The sequence below is a fragment of the Anser brachyrhynchus genome (genome assembly GCF_964034855.1).
Source record: "Anser brachyrhynchus genome assembly, chromosome: 1".
Taxonomy (NCBI): domain Eukaryota; kingdom Metazoa; phylum Chordata; class Aves; order Anseriformes; family Anatidae; genus Anser; species Anser brachyrhynchus.
This window is the reverse complement of record NC_137694.1, coordinates 81,225,919-81,243,421: the sequence shown is the minus strand read 5'-3', so window position 1 is coordinate 81,243,421 and position 17,503 is coordinate 81,225,919. Positions and strand designations below refer to the sequence as shown.

The following is a 17,503-nucleotide window of genomic DNA, read 5'->3' as shown; positions in this document are numbered from 1 at the left end:
GGGTCTGTCTTAAATACAAGACATATTTACAGCACAGAGAGCGATAACTGTTCTGAAAATCAGGTTTATTAAAAACATCCCAAACAAGACATCAGTATGAATGTAAACAAAATTCCTTGTTAGTTTTGAAGAGTGATCCAGTCTCAGTAAATGACAAGGTGAAATCCCAGACAGCTTACTGTCCATGTTTTTCATATCATTGACATGGAAGGACTCACTGAAGATCATAACAATGGAAGAGTTTCTGTGGATACACATTTTTGCACTGCTGTGACATTTCTGAACCTGAATTTGCTACATTCTGTTGAAAACTGCATATAGAATTGCATAGGAGAAACTCTCTGATCAAGGGCATGCTGAATTCAAAGGAAAGATTTCCACTGATTCTAGTGAGGTTTGAACCAGGGGATCTTGTCTCAGGTGGCCACATTAGAGACAGACATAATGTAATCCCATGATATAAATGATTTTGCTCATTAAAACTATGTAGAGCAAGGATGATCAGCAAAAATAGTTCAGAAATTGCAGTATATTTGAATAGAAGAACTGTTGTTAGTGAGTTTCTAAAGAATCAGAAACAGTAAACCTGCAGGAACTACGAGTGGACTGAAAATCTGTATAAATAAACAGTTTTTATTAAATGATTATGTATGAAGAAAGTGTACTATTGGGCTGTCTCAGGAGTTGTTACAGAATCTGCTTAATTTTAACAATTCCATAGGCACTGTGAAGAAGGCAGTAAGGCAGCCCATTAATTAATGCAGTGATTAATAATTTAAAAATCAATTAATAATTAATTATTGAGTACATTTGCAGATGATGGGAACTGTAGGGGATATTCAGAGTTTTGGTAGTACTGAGCAATTTAGGAGGGGTTTAAACACATTTAGAAGATAACAAAAGTATAACTTTCCATAATAAATAAATAAATAAATAAAACAAAAAATGCTAGGTTGTACATAAGGCATAAAGAATATGTACTCTTTTCTTTTCTTTTTTTTTTTTTTCTTTCTAGAAATATACCTCCTCCATTGTCTATGGGTCTTTCAGATGAAACACATATCAATGTCCTTTCCTAGGCAAGGTATAGGAGTTTGGGTGTATGTCCTATCTTTTCTCCTTACCCATGAAGGCACTTTCTACTGCTATTGCTGAAAATCTTATATTACTGCACACGTGAAATGTGTTAACTGGTACATGGTGTGAAGAAAGTTATGTACAAGAATAGGTCACAAAAAATGGGTTTGTATTTTCTTCTCAAAAGCAAAAAGATTATACCACACTGGGAAGAAAGCCATCTGTGCATAATTAAAGGGTGAGACTGCGTAACTGTAACAGATGTTATATTATTGTAGTCAGAAGAGTTTATTGGTAACAGTGGTAAATATTGTGCTTGGACATTTCCAAGCAATAATTTAACAAACATACTTCTATATAGGCTGCCCTTTTCTTCCTGGACTATATTTCATTAGTTTTGAGTGTCATGAAAGGTCAAATTGTAAAAGAGGTCTAGATAGCAACATTTTCTACATTCTGAGAAAGCTGAGGATTGAAAAGGCAGTGACACCCATTACAATGATATCTCTATGAGTGCTGATACTTTTAAAAGAGGGCAAATATCCATGAAGAAGGCATGACACAAAGGGATAACATTCCCCTATAGATTCACTCAATTCCTGCAAGCCTTCTATAAAGGTAGGGCTAGTAACTGTGAAAAGGCTCTGATGGATTCTTGAACTAAATGATGCTGAAGGTCACAGCATGATGCAGGAGTAAAGGCCCCTTCAATATGGGTCAATTTCTTCTCCTGAATAACCTAGGAAAGCTCTTTTAAACTACCTTGCACCAACAATCCAAAGGAGAGGCTGTGGTGAATGGAGCTACAACGTCTTTCAGTCATCATAAGCTTCTGCTGGCCATAGAGAGACTGGGAGGCAGAGACCTTACACAGTCTAATAATTATGTCAGATCCATTTATATCCATCTTAAGGCTTTATATTAGCCTCATTCCTCTACTTTGTTACTTCCTATTCTCACAGTTATGGTTAGATGTGCAATTATGTACGTTTCTATTAATAACACCAGAAATGGAGCCTAGAGTGTGGGTTTGGTGTTTTGTGACTATGTGTAGTTTTCAGTGTGGCATTAGCTACTTACACACAAAGGGATATAGGTTTTTGTTTGTTTGTTTGTTTTAACATTTTGTTTCCTTTTTTTTTTTTTTTTAACTTTAGAGTTGGAACAGTTGGATGGACTATTAAACTCTGAACTAAATGTTCACAACACCTATGCACATTTCTTCACTGCTTACTTTTTACCTTTCTTTTGCAGAGATTTTAGCTCATTTTCATTGCTAAAACCCAGGAGTCACAATAGCTCACAGGTTTTATTATCGTGTTGGGTTTCTACTTACATCCCTGCTCTCTTCTTCCCTAGAGAGGGCTTTCCATGCATGTCTCTTGAAAAAGTCATTCTTTGCTTGAGACGAGTTATGTTAAGGGGATGATTTGCAGATAGATTTACAAGTATCATTCTGATAAAAAGGGATCAGATAAAGTCACGCTTTGTCCAAAGGACATAAGTTAGAAACTGGGAATGAATGTAGGCCCAATCAATGATCTACAATTACAGTAGCTGATGAGAAGTAGTGTCAGAAGAATCCAGAGGTTACCATAGAAATGTAACAATGGATATGATCCTTAGGGACTGCACTTGAGTCAAATACAAAATGTGCAGGAATTCTCAGTGAATGAAACTCTCAAGTTTAAGGGAAAAATAGAAACCATATCACAGATAAAGATAATTGAGCTGTCTGCTCTGCTTGTGATATCATAGTAGATCCAATCTGGATATCAGGCATAGTTGCTGCAATGCCTCTTTCCCAGCCTTATTTGGGTGAGATATATAAACCTCAGGAAAACTTTCAGAGCACGAGTGTATATCTGCCTGCTTCTCTAGTTCCTCTTGTCCTAGCAACACGTTGTCATCCAGAAACACATAATCATAGCAAGCACTTCAGTTGCTTGTTATGGAGATTTTGAGTAACAACAGCCTGATATATTCAAGTTTGCGATAGCATTTTTCTGACCATTATTGACTCACTCAGAATTTTTAAAAAGACAAGAAAATATTTCCTGGATGGAGGGAGAATGTACAAAAGTGGTTCTATTTTAAGAGCCTTAACTCTGACTCTACTGTATCCAACAACCAACTGGAAAAGAGGGTGCCATGTAACTTGTATACCTCATTACAAACCCTGCATGCACTTCCACCGGTTTGGAAAAAGAAAGGGAACATCACAGTATTCTAAAAGTCCGGCAAGTCTGATATTTCTGCTGTTAAAACAACACAACTTTTCTCCCCATCAGAGACATTTTGGAGTGAAGAAAATTAATTGCATTTCAGTAAACTAGAGATGTAAACCACAATGTCCAGACAGTACCAAAACTCCAGATCTCCCACCAGAATGCCACCTGGTATAAATGAGTGCATAGTTGTCATTAATATCAGGTGTTTGAGACATGAGTTATGGTAAGGGGTCTCTTAATATATGAGACCTTGGAATGCCCAACAGAGTTTGTTCATCCTTTGAAAGTAAAATGTGGCAGTTTTGGAGGAGATATAGTGTTCTCACTTAAATGTTAATCATAGCAGTGGGTAAACAAGTTTTATTCCTCATTTCTGTTACAGATTTCCACCAGGAAACCGAATTCTTAAAAAGATATTCATTCAAGCACCTAGCAAATTTAAAACAAAACAGAAAAAGTATAATCAATTGGAGATTCAGCTAATTCTAAGTAAACAACTTAAGCACTCAGACTCTGGAGGTTAGGTGCTGGACTTCTGCATCCTAAAACCTAAACGCACAATCTAAGGCATTTATCTGGGTTCCATCTAGAGTGCAGGGAAAGAGGTAGGTGTTCTCAGAGGTGATCCATTCAGATCAAACATCAGTGTTGAGATGGGATGAGTAGCTGGCTGCTGGTGCCTTTCTTTCTCAGGTGAATGCAGAGGGCATCTACCTAAATCTGAATATCTATGTTGTGGTCATACCAAACCCATTCTCTGAGCTTCTGCAAGATACAGTATCATGACTTTTGTGCTTCACAAAAATGTTATTCATGTGACCACAGGTGACTGTGAGGTTTTCATACTGATAAAGCTTACATTGTATTTAAAAAGAATATTTTCCTGTAATTTTCTACCTATTGCAATCACTTAGAAACACCATATATATACACTGTTAATAGTTTATATACGATACATTATGTCAGGAGCTCTTCAAATCATATGTATGTATTTGTGTACATATACATATGTATACAATATGTATTTGAATCACTCTGTGTATTATAAAAAGGAAAAATGTATTACTACATATTTTGCACATTTACAAGTTTTATTTTTAGTCTTAAACATATGCAGTCAAATTGAGAGCTGGACAATCTTCCTAACAAATTATTATTCATTAAAAAAAAAAAAATATTTCAGAAGGTGGCCAAAACTCTCTCTGAATTCATCTAAAATTCAGCAAATGAGTTTTGACAGGGGAAAAAGGAAAACACTTGGAGACATCACACTTTTGTTTCAACAAAATTAAATATTTGCAATTTTATTCAAGTTGACATTATCATTTTTAAATTGATATACTAGATAGAAGGGATAGATAACCCTAAATAAAACTTTAAAAATGAAATTCCAAAGTGAAACTTTTCATTTCTGCCCACCCTGCAATAGTTCTCCCATTTTCATTCTCTTTAGTTTGGGCACTGAATGAAAAAGACCAATTAATTTCACCTCTCTCATTAAATTACCAAAAGTTCTCACAGAAAATGAACTTTTCATCTAAGACAATGAAGCTCTTAGGCTTCAGAAATATATACAATACATTATAATGCTAAAGAGCGATCATATTGTATATAATGCCTGAAACTGAAGCACTTCTTTTGTTTTGTGCTTTTTTATGGTTTTGAGAGCTGTAGTGAAAAGACAAAATGAGAAGAAAATCTTTTATCTAAACTCTGAATTTCAAGTCAGGCTAGAGACAGAATGTCATGTAAAAGAAATGGATTTTTTTAGCAAAGACTTATTTCCATTCATAACAGAATAGTTATTCATTAAACGTTGTAGATGAAAGTTTGATTAGTGAATAAGTCTCTCTTCCAATGAAATACAGATCTGTAAAATATTTTAATTTACAGTAAATGCACAACAGCATCTTTTGTTATTTTACACGCAACGTACACAGAGATGTCACATGGTTTACAGGGCTTGATTCCATTCTCAGTTGTCAGCTTCACACTGGTGTTTGTTTAGTGGCATGATTCCTCTTGATACTGGCTGAATTCCAAGTCTAAGTGAGAGGAGAATCAAACATGCAGTTTTTTGTTCAGGACAATGAATAACAATGAGTTTTCCTAGCTCTAGCAGCTTTACTTAATTCTCATGCATATGTTGTGGCCTCTCTGCTCATTACCACATGCATTCAGGCTCCTGCAAAGCAAAATACAATATATCTGTAGATGGAATTCCTCAGTGATTTTCAGTTCCTTCTGTTCTCACAGCTCCATCCCCTTAACAGCAGACCCTCATGCTCTACCAACACAGCACCAAGTAGCAGTGTACATTAGGAAGGCATAATGACTCCCTGAGACTTGACATGTTTATCAGCCATATGGTGGCAGCTACAAACCATAAGACCATGCATTGTGTGCACTTTGTTAGGGTTGATCAAATCCACCCAAGACAGATATTAGGGCAGAAGTTTCCACTCTATTCCCCATGTCCCACAGGGTCTTTCTGCTGAGGTCTTTCTGCACAAGTGAGGAGCATTTCTGCTTGCCTACCCAGCTCACAGGCATCACCACGAGGACCAGTTACAACATAACCCATACCCCGTACCAGTAAACTCTGAAAATCATGTAGCCTGGATAGCATACAAAATGTAACAGAGACACTTATATATGGAGTTTTTAAGGAAGAAAAAGAAGCCTCTTTTTTGTTACGTCTCTTCCTTGACTGTCTCTCCTTCCCTTGCTCATGTTGGAATCACATCACACAGTAAATAGGTATTGCAGAGGTAAGCATAACATGTTATCCTTCCCTATGGATTCACACTTCTGTATGCTGTGAGCTAAAGGAGGCAACGCTGCCTTTCTGACTTTGGTTAAACTGACAGAAGCTGGCAGCTCGGCTTCTTTGGTCTTTGGTCCCACTTTTGTGTTTATGCTTGTCACGTGTGATAAAGCTTTCAATCAGTTTCAGTTTTTCATGTTCTTCCTTCAAGAAAAAGTCAACAAGCACACTTTTCTCCTTTTTGATCTGTTCGCTGATGTCCTTGGGAATGTCAGGTATCATCCAGTCAACCAGAACACTGAGGAACATCACTAAGTTCTGCAAACACAGCAACAGACATGAAACAAGAATGAAGAATCCAAAATACTCCCACTAGAGCAAAATCAAACCTTTGCTATAGGTATGAGGCATATACCAAAAACATTTTGCTGAAAGCACATAGTATAAAGTAGTTGAATATGTCCTCAGTTCAGGAAAGAGCTCATGTATGTTTGCTCAACTCCCCCTCAGTGGTGAGATTGAATTAAACACATGCTTCAGTTGGGCTTGAAAAGGGAATGGATTTGGATTCATCCAATGACTCATGGATTAAGTAGCTAAACCAGTGTTATTCCTTACAGGTGTTCAAAGGTGCTCAGTTCTCAACATCAGACTTGTTGAGACTGGGTTCAGAATCCATTACTGAAGAGCAGTGTCAGTGAAATCATCCTCCAATACCATCATACCCATGTGTTTCCAATGTGGCCTAAGCAGATAGCAGACAACTTCCATGGTCTTTATGCCCTCAAATCCTTCTGTCTGCTGACAAGCAGGATTTATTTATATTACTGTAGCATATGAGCCAGAATTTCGAACCTCAGACATCAATGTCATTACAGGTGATGGTCATATAACATAGTAGCAGGAAGAAGACTTGGCAAAAAGTTTTGCTCGTTTGTGAAATCTATTGATAAATTATGCTTTCAGGTTTATATTATAATGCTAATACTTCAAAAACTGTTGTATTGTGTAATGTCTCTAAATGTGTGAGAACATTTGCTGACAAGTTTACTACTATGAACACTCCATTCCCACATGAGACAATGAAATTAATTAATCAGGGAATGTACTCTGGCAGAACAACAGGCAGACTATTTGAGGTCCAGCATAACCAGTGGCTTCAAATATTTTGCAGGCAGCGGTGGAAAATTACTGAAGTCAGAGCAAAGAAACAGAAGATGGCAATATAAACCAGGCAAGCCTCTCAGACACTCTTATGAATATTTGGAAGGAGAGAAGAAAAGACAGGCAGATTTCAATATTAGGGGTGGGCCTGATTTGACTGTCAAGGGATACCAGATCAAGGATGAGAGCATAAGGCTTTTTACATTCAGAATACAAAATATTGATAACAAATCCCTTATCAATGAACTCTCAATACTTGGGGAGAATTTACTCCATTGACTTGTGGGAAGTGACAAAAGACCTTGGAGGATTTATTAATTCTGTCTATTTCTTGCTTTGGGTAAAGATCTGTGTTTCACAAGCCTACATAGCATTTATGTGCTTTTTACAAGTGATGACTGTGAGTATAATAGCTGACAGAGTCCACTTAACTGAAATGTTTAAGATCCTGTGGCATTTTGGGGATCAATGCCGGTGCCAGGGGCTAATGCAGGCTGTGGAGCTTCCCTTCCATGCAGGGAGGGAAAATTGAGGAAGTATGCTAAAGTGCTACAAAGGGAGAATCTTTGCTACAGCTTACTGACACTTCAGCCAGCCCAGTAGGCTGGGTATAAGCAGATTAGTTTGGGTATTTGCAAACATAAAAGCTCTATTGGACCTGGGCTTCTTTGGCACATGCATTTAAATCCATTTATTATAATATTTCTGTGAATGAAATTGCAGTAACTCAACAGACTTACCTGAAACAGAATAACAAAAGCCAGGCGAGCAGATAAGACTGCCCAGTACTGTTTTGAAAATTCATACTGATTTGGGGACCAAGGTGGTTCTCTGTAATCTTTAAACCTGTCAATGAAGGCAGCTCAGTTATCACATGATTCCAGCAATATCCTCCTGCACCAATTGCTTTGATTGAAATGACTTTTCAATCACAAAATCTAAGGAACAAAATCTTCCAGATGTTCCTACTTCAAACCATATTATGAAATACAACTCCAGAATTAGAGCTGGACTATTGCCACTGATTTAGCAAGCTTACGCTGGTTTTCACAGTTGTAACCAAAATCAGAACATTGTTCTAATGTTGGAAATTTCCAGATTTTCCCAGATCTAAAAATGCGTCCTTTATTTTGTAAATGTTAAACTGATGTCACTGTACAGGGAATAAACTGTCGAAGCTAAAGCATAGATATAGTCCAAGGCATTGTCAGACCACAGGAAACAAGCATGTATTCATCACACCTGAACTGAGATCAGTTTAGGAAGTAAATCAGCCCACATAATACCTGACTCACACTCTAGTGGTTCCTGTCTGCATAAACGACAGGGGGAGCCATAGAAAAAGCACTTCCTAAAATAAAGCTTTCTGGCTTTAGACAGGATAAAAGAAAGATTTAGTCGTTTGGTGCAAAGACTGGTGCTTTTAGTATTATCATCAATCTTTTGGAAATAGACAACAGGCTAATAAAACCCACAGATGCTCCTAAATTGGAAAGTTTTGCAGATAGCAGGAAATACAGAAAGCAATAAGAAATACAGACAGGAAACACAATGAGAATAATCTGGGGAAATGGAAAATAATTAAAAATAAAACAATTGAAAGGTCTTTGAGAGGATAAAGACTGCAAGCAAATGCAATGAAAATAGCCTGGAGTTTACAGTGGCCAGCAAGTTATAACAAGTTTGAAATATGGCACCAGGACAGTATGACTTGTGGATGTATAAACAAAAGACATGATGGTGCTGGGAGATATTAGCCCTTCTCTGAACATTCTCAGGTAAAGCCACACCTGGAATGCTGCATTCAGCCATTCAGCTGTGAGTGGGGGGAGGGGGGGGGAGGAGATGGGGGGGGGGGGGCAGAGAGAGGAAGAAAGAGAGAGAGAAAGGAAGAAAGAAAGAGAAAGAGCGGGGAAAAAAAAGGGGGGGGAAGAAAGAGAGAGGTAGGAAGAGAAGCAAAAAAAAGAAAGAGAGAGAAGAGAGAGAGAGAGAGAGAAAGAGAGAGAGAGAGAAAGAAAAAGAAAGAAAGAAAGAAAGAAAGAAAGAAAGAAAGAAAGAAAGAAAGAAAGAAAGAAAGAAAGAAAGAAAGAAAGAAAGAAAGAAAGAAAGAAAGAAAGAAAGAAAGAAAGAAAGAAAGAAAGAAAGAAAGAAAGAAAGAAAGAAAGAAAGAAAGAAAGAAAGAAAGAAAGAAAGAAAGAAAGAAAGAAAGAAAGAAAGAAAGAAAGAAAGAAAAAGAAATTGAAGGCAGTTCAGCAGAACAATCCAGGGGCTTAACAGACTGACTCACCAAAGAAGATTAAAGTGCACATGTATTGCTCCATTTTGGTAAGTAACAGCCACAGTTGGACATGATAACCATGCACAAATTGTGCCCTTAGGACTGAAAGGGATAATTTAGTGCTGTTCACAGTGTTTGACTAGGTTTAATGGGATGAAATTAAGAAACAGAAAATCTGTTTTGAATACCACAAAACCCTTCCTGACAGTAAGATTCATTAAACTGCGGAAAAGCCTCCATCGGGGGATAATGGAGAAGGTTCATATATAAAATCTGTCAGCTTCAGTTTGCAGGTGTGCTTACCAAAATTACCTTCAGGTTCTATCCACGTGGTTTTGCATGTTAAATTATACATTTACAAAACCTCCCAAACTCATAACAAATTCAGTCTGAAATGCTGAATGTAATTCTGGGCTGCAGCTTTTGGAGACAAAGTACACAGGGTACATACAACCTGTGATGCAGAAAGGGAGGAGGAAGAGGAGGAGACAATAACTGTAAATTGGGGTTGTTATAAGTTATGGAAGCACTATCTGGGTTTGGTTAGAGCCCAGATAATTTGTTTTGTTCATTGGGTGCACACGCAGCAGTCTGGCTCTCCTTCCTATCTTTGGTCCTATGCTATGCCTGCATTGTGAGATTTCCCCTCTTGCATCCTTTTGTACAACACGGACTCCTACACATTGTACAAACCAGTGTACCAGGGCTAAAGGAAAGGACAGAATCAATTCCATTGAATTTAATTTGCCTGAACATCAAGACAAGGAAAAACACTGAGTTTATTGTACATTTTCCTAGCACGATAAATCAATGTGAGTCTTGAGAGTGAGCACAGAATCACCTGAAAGGGTCTCCAATGGTGGTGCATTTTCAATTTAATGTACTTGGAGCTTTACAAACTATGCAAGTGTTGTAGGACATCAGATCCCATGAAAACTTCACCTGGCCAAGTGGTAAATCACACTGCTTATGATGTGTGAATCAAAATTTAGCAGAACACCAGCAAATGACTTGTGGTAAAGGGAGGTGTTTTCAGAGCTACAGACAAGGTAGCTGGGCTTCAGCCCCACCTCCCTTTTAAATATTCTATGGAACATGACACTTTAAAGTGCAACAATCCATGTCTTTTCTAACCGCTAATGTCTACAGGTTCTGCAGGTAATTTCTTGGGGGAGGGGAGGTTTAAGTGAGGATGGACGGAAAGGACCAGGCATGACTTAGACAAAATCGACCTGCAGCCAGTGTTAAGAGAAATATGCAGATATATTTAACAAGTAATTAGTGTGGGGACAAAGACAAATTGGTAGAAACGATCAGAATTATATGTAGGTGTAACTGCAAATATATCTAAATAAACTGATATAATGCCCTCAGTAAATTGAAGACAACATTACTGAATCACAAGGAAGTAGTGCTTCAGCAGTGCAGGAATATATAAGAATTATTCAGCGGAAAATATTAGAATCCACTATTGATCACTGAGTGTAGACAATATCAATACCAGGGCATTAAGAATATTAATTAATTAAAAGACACTGTATAAATTTACAAAATATAGAAGCAGAGTTGTCTCTTTAATGGAAGAAGAAAGCTGGAGATGGACTCTTTATAGGGAGTATAGTGATAGGACAGGAGTAATGCATTTAAACCAGAAGAGGGTAGATTTTGACTAGATATAAGAAAGAAATTCTTTACTGTGAGGGTGATGAGGCACTGGAACAGGTAGCCCAGAGAAGTTGTGGATGACCCTTGAAGTGTTCAAGGCCAGGTTGCATGGGGCTTTGGGCAACCTGGCCTAGTAGAAGGTGTCCCTGCCCATGACAGAGGACTTTAGACGATCTTTAAGGTCCCTTCCAACACAAAGCATTCTGTGATTCTGTGATAGATGGAAGAAAACCAAAACACTTTTTTAGCTTTGCAAAAGTTACGTGCAAGACAGCATGAAACTGGCACATTACCAACATAGGCACAATGATGAGTCGTAGTATCTGTTACCACTTACTTTGTGAAAGAACCTGGTGTTCCCAGATGAGAGCAGTTCATGGAAATCCTGCAGTCACAAAATTACTGAATAGCTATGGTTGGAAGGGACCTGTCACGTCCCACTGGCAGGGATATGAAGGGAGTGACTAAGATTCGCAGATCTGCTCAATGTGAACTAAGGTGAGATAACACTCAAGGTATGTGCATAAACATCAACTTCATTAGGAACACACAGAACAAATATTCTGTCAATGTTGGCATTCTCACAATTATATCTACCTGAGTTATGTGGCCTTATAGGAAATCAAGGTAGGCCTAGCATTTCTTGGCAATTTTAAAGGTAGAAAAAATAGAGAGACAGAGAAAGCGAGAGAAAAGGAGGGAAAGATAGAAACATCACCAGTCCTGGATCTAGCATCAGAACTGCTGAAGGGCGCAGTTAGCGTAGAGTGATTCCCCATATGGATTTGTACACGCCCATATATATTGGCCTTCGCTCCGGGAGTGGTTGGGACCCCAGTATTTTTCCATACCTATTAGAACAAATCAAGAGGAGTGACATCAGGCCCCTCCCCATGACCTCCCCCTTGTCTGTCACAAGGGCCAACAGCCATCTGGGGACCATCCGTCTGCTGACAGCAGGGTCAGCTGGAGCAGGTCGCTCAGGGACTTGGGGGTTGAATGTTTCTAGGAATGAAGACTCTCCAAGCTATTTGGGCAGCCTATTCCTAAAGAAATTCTTTACTATGAGGGTGATGAGCAGTGGAACAGGTTGCCCAGAGAAGCTGTGGATGCCCCATCCCCGGAGGTATTTAAGGCCAGGTTGGACGGGGCTTTGGGCAACCTGGTCTAGTGGAAGGTGTCCCTTCTCATGGCAGGGGAGGTGTAATTAGATGATCTATAAGGTCCCTTCCAACCCAAACCATTCTATGATTCTATGGAAAGTCCCTTTAATGACTTCATATCTTCTGTTTTTTTTTTTCCTTTTCAATGTGATCACAATGCTTTCATGTACTCCATTATCATACCAAATTATAAAGATTAAAAGAACTAAACCAATAATAATGTCGCATAACTTAGCAAGGTTTGCTTTTAGTTTGCCTTCAGCTACACAAGTGCTGTTTTGCTCTGAAAAAATCATTACAACTAATGCTTCGCATCAGATTGGCACTACAGCAATGTTTATTTGGAAGTAGTGTCAAAGAGTTCACAACATTGTAGAAAATGTTACTGAAAATATTCAAAGAATGTGTTCTGGATATTCGGTGGGAGAGTTGTTTCTGGCTTGTTATGGTTATTTTTAAGATACCTTAATCTCTGGCAATGCCCGTAAAGAGCAAAATCCAGGCTTATTGTAACCACATTTATCTTCAGAGGTCACAGAAATCTAAGAATAAGAGAGGTCAGCTTGTTCCCAACATATTTGCCAGAAACAGAAAAACAGATTTAATTATTTTTTTTTTCAGCTTAAGGGACAGCGTTTGCAGCCTGTCTCTTGGGACACAAGCAAGATACCTCATGTTTATCAGGCAAAGTTCTGTCCAAAGCTGTGACTTTGGTAAGATCCAAATGAGGTCGGTGATAATGAGAAACAGTGGATATGAATGCTGACATTTTTTCTTAATTGTTTCCTGATAAGGGAACAAAAATATTCTCACAGTTGTTTTTCAGTCAGAGTAGTACATGATCAAATATGTAGTATATGCTTCTTTTTTGCAATCAATCTATTTATTTATGTATTTTGCTTGGTAGCACAGACACGATATTCTCAGGCGGGGACCGCTTTTATACCTAGTACAGATTATTTCCTTCTCTCTGTATTTTTCCTCTGTTAAATCTGTGCTACTCTGATGAGCACATTTCCAAATACACTGGGAGAGTCATACACCATAAGTAGAGGCCAGTGACTGAGACCAGGTAAACAGCTGCAAAGTTAAGGTAAACAGCCGTAAAGTTAAGATAGCAGTCACAGCGAAGTGGGAGATCCATATGGATGGGGATGTTTGTTAAAGGAAAACTCATGCTAATTTGGTACATTTTTATGAAAAAAACAAAGTTACACTGAGAACCTTGGAACCATGTTAGTGATTTCTCATGCAAACTGGAAGTACTCCATAGGTATCTGCATGCTGGGGTTTTCTGCTCTTCCTGAGGAGCAGTGAACTAGATACTCTGGACATATTTTAATGGAAGTTGACCTTTGTTTTCCCAGCCTGAAAAGATGACGCTGAAATATAAGATCTGCAGATGGGTAACAGTGCAGGTTTTAAAGATGAAAGAGTATATTGAAAACTCATATCTCATAAAGTAAACACTGAGCTTAATAAAGAGAAAGAAAGCCTGGTTCTAATTACTGGGAACCCATTTTAAAAAATGAATTCTGCCTTCAGTGTCCTTAACGAAAGTTACATCTTTCAGTACAGAAAGGATTTTTTTTATTCAAGTAAGTCTGTCTAAATTGTTTATTTTGCCTTTTAATGCATGGGAAAAACCATTCTAAGAACCTTCTAACATAGTGAGAATACTCTAAAAGCTGTACTCTTAAAACCACATTCTTAAAGACACAAATATTATCAGCTCCCACTTGGAAAATTTTTGTCTGTCAAAAGACCCAAAGAAATAGATTTGCCTATGCAAACTTTGATTAAAAGCATTTTACCTGCAGAATAAAATATCCTGTGCAAATGGGGAGTTTTCTGGCTGTGTTCCAGCCTTGAGATGACTGACATTGAAGTATGAGAGTGTGTGATTGACGAAGCCATGCATGGTTCCATTTTGACTGTATGCATATTGATACATAAGGCGTGGAATGAAATCAGATGTGACAGCAATTACAAAAGCCTGGGAGACAAAAAAAGAAAAAAGAAAAAAAAAAAAGAAGAAGAAGAAGAAGAAGAAGAAGAAGAAACAACATGGTGAATGTATGTCTAATGTTTTTCAGATTAAGTTAATTCAGGTGATAATTTTCATGTTCAAGTAAGTTTGGAGTGGTGATGAAGTAGGAGTTAAATGGACAGACCTGGTACAGAATGTGTATTTGTATAAATGCACAGTGACTTGCTCTGCCTCTCAAGGAGAACATTGTAGTTAGGGAGCATCTTGATTACACTAGCTAAGTGTAGTCACCCTCCACTCTCACCTCAGCATCAGGACTTACACATCTGACATCAGTGGATGTCATGCTGAAATAAAACTGGTATAGTTGTGAGTGAATCAGACACACAAATATCTAGATCATACCAATAAGAATTCATTAAATTCATTATTAAATTAATTTAAAATGGTGTGTTGGTGAATAGTCTGCATCAATATTATTCAGATGCAGTAGAGAAGCAGATTTGGGCATTGAGTATTTTTTCAAACCAAACATGGCCATATTTACATTTCTGTCACTAACAGATATATTAATGAAATACTCCCTAAAATAAAAATGTTCAGAATTTGTTTGAGACAGGATTAAGGATCCTTAATTAATTAAGGATCATAAATCTTCAAAGTGTATTCAGATAAAAGCAAGAAACTGCAAAGTTTTGCTCATCTAGCACAGATCAGTGCTGGAAAGCCTGAAATCTATGCCTGATGTCAACTTTATGGGTATGTACAAGGCCACAGAGATTTCCTACCTTAAATCCTGGAAACAGCCAAGCCATAACTGAACAATATTCCACCCAAGTCAAAGAACTCCACTTCTCTGGAAGAATTATAGTTCTCTGAGTTGTAATGATAGTTTACATACTGCTACAGAATGCTGTTGTGCTGGAAGTGACTGTACTAAATAAATTGCATAACACATCTGCACAAGTTTCCCCTTCAGTTTTCATAACACAATTTTCCCCTCAGTAGTGACAACCATCTATATTTCTTAAGTGCTTTGAAATCCAAGGGTCAAAAATCCCATAATATTATGATTACACTCCTAGGTTTTTGTTTGTTTGTTTGTTTTGTTTTGTTTTGTTTTGTTTTAAGAATATATTTTTCTATTTAGATTTGGTAGCTTGGGAAGTGTGTGAGACAACCCAGAAAAGCTACTCTTACAGACAAACTCAATCTGTGGGAGAAATGATGTTTAGAGATATAATCATATTGTAGATATAAGAACAAATGCTAATACTTTTTCTTCGAAGGGCTTTCTGCTTCCAGAATGCACTAATAGATGTTATGTTTACATCCTTTTCTTTCATATCAGCAGTTATAGTAGCAATGACATAAAAAAGACATGGGTATGAATGAGAAGCAGATTTTTATCAATTGTCTGAAGTGTTGCCTCTTCAGATCCCATTCATCAGTTGTTTTTATGTGAATTAGTCTTCCTGTCCTACATAACACAAGGATATAGAGAATGAGGTGAGTGGATGGCCCTCTCCTTTGTAATTTAGATCATTTTACACTTCCACAAGAATAAACTGGATAATTTAGATTTTATTGTATTTTATAACAATTGAGAAATTTAAACATCACTTTTATATAATGTTGGAGTGACAATATAAGCACCTAAGGTCATGTGCAGAAACAGGTATAACCAAATACTTACATTAATGATAACTGAAAGCTTTCCAATACCACTCAAAATGTTATACCAAATTCCTGTAAGTGAAAAACAGCACTTGTTAAGAGATTTAGTATAATCTTTTTTTCTTTGTTGAATTCTTGTTGTTCTTATCACTTTAATGATTTTCAGTTGCTTACCTATATCTTTTGCTCTTACTGTGTCTGGCCTCCTTAGTTCAGTAACAAACTTTTTTGCATCAAGTCGGACTTCTATGATGTTGTTCAGAAGAGCAAAGAGTGGTGCCAGAGGGAAGGAGGCAACAAAGAGTGTGACAAAGCCAAACTGGATAACTGGAAGAGAAATACGCATTGTCCTAGGATGCCTTTTGAAAGGAACTGGTAAACACAGCTGACAGCAAATTGTTGGTGAGCTTTGTGGGTGATAAAACACATAAAACTCTACTTTGCAATTTGGACACAGTAATAAATATCACAAAGCAAGGTTATGAAAGAGAGAAAGGTTTGTCACTATGTTTTATGAATGGTTCCAATAATCCTTCTGATCTCTAGCACATCAACACAAGCCAAAGTAAATAATACATTTACTAAAGTACGAAGAGTTCTCTGTGTATTCTTCTGCTGTTCAAGATGCTACTGTTTTTCCTTGTACTTTTGCCTTTATGGAAAAGGATGTATTAGTAAGCAGGAGAAGGAAATCTACAATGTGTCAATGTTTCTTCCAGCTTCCTTTGGAAAATTTTGTGACAATCTGACAAGAACAAGAACACAATAAATATCTTTGTGGATGCATGTGTCTGTGGTGCCATACAGCATTTTCATCCCTACTTGTATCAAAGAAATCCTCCAAAGTTAGAAATCTCCTGCTTGAAGTCCTAGCAAAGGAGAATGTTATTCTCACTTATTTTTTCTTTTCTTTCTTTTCTTTCTTTTCTTTTCTTTTCTTTTCTTTTCTTTCTTTTCTTTTCTTTTCTTTTCTTTTCTTTTCTTTTCTTTTCTTTTCTTTTCTTTTCTTTTCTTTTCTTTTCTCTTCTCTTCTCTTCTCTTCTCTTCTCTTCTCTTCTCTTCTCTTCTCTTCTCTTCTCTTCTCTTCTCTTCTCTTCTCTTCTCTTCTCTTCTCTTCTCTTCTCTTCTCTTCTCTTCTCTTCTCTTCTCTTCTCTTCTCTTCTCTTCTCTTCTCTTCTCTTCTCTTCTCTTCTCTTCTTCTCTTCTCTTCTCTTTCTCTTCTCTTCTCTTCTCTTCTCTTCTCTTCTCTTCTCTTCTCTTCTCTTCTCTTCTCTTCTCTTCTCTTCTCTTCTCTTCTCTTCTCTTCTCTTCTCTTCTCTTCTCTTCTCTTCTCTTCTCTTCCCTTCCTTCCCTTCCCTTCCCTTCCCTTCCCTTCCCTTCCCTTCCCTTCCCTTCCCTTCCCTTCCCTTCCCTTCCCTTCCCTTCCCTTCCCTTCCCTTCCCTTCCCTTCCCTTCCCTTCCCTTCCCTTCCCTTCCCTTCCTTCCCTTCCC

At 37.6% G+C, this 17,503-nt stretch overlaps 1 protein-coding gene and 1 long non-coding RNA gene across 2 annotated transcripts in view; one reads left to right on the top strand and one right to left on the bottom strand.

Annotated features, from left to right (window-relative positions):
- Window positions 1–4,390: 4,390 nt before the first annotated feature.
- The window catches only part of ANO2 (anoctamin 2), a 207,009-nt gene continuing 193,896 nt past the window's right edge, over window positions 4,391–17,503 (bottom strand). Inside the window, exons 21-25 of the mRNA XM_080577713.1 lie at window positions 16,187–16,339; window positions 16,032–16,084; window positions 14,160–14,341; window positions 7,980–8,085; window positions 4,391–6,393 (exon numbers count right to left, since the gene is read on the bottom strand). Of these exons, the coding sequence (XP_080433839.1) occupies window positions 6,112–6,393; window positions 7,980–8,085; window positions 14,160–14,341; window positions 16,032–16,084; window positions 16,187–16,339 (776 nt within the window). The 3' untranslated portion in view covers window positions 4,391–6,111. The remainder of the gene's footprint in view (window positions 6,394–7,979; window positions 8,086–14,159; window positions 14,342–16,031; window positions 16,085–16,186; window positions 16,340–17,503) is intronic.
- Window positions 9,104–17,503, top strand: part of LOC308188532 — an 11,183-nt gene continuing 2,783 nt past the window's right edge. Inside the window, exons 1-3 of the long non-coding RNA XR_013945551.1 lie at window positions 9,104–9,564; window positions 15,687–15,844; window positions 16,224–16,414. This is a non-coding gene — a long non-coding RNA (uncharacterized lncRNA). The remainder of the gene's footprint in view (window positions 9,565–15,686; window positions 15,845–16,223; window positions 16,415–17,503) is intronic.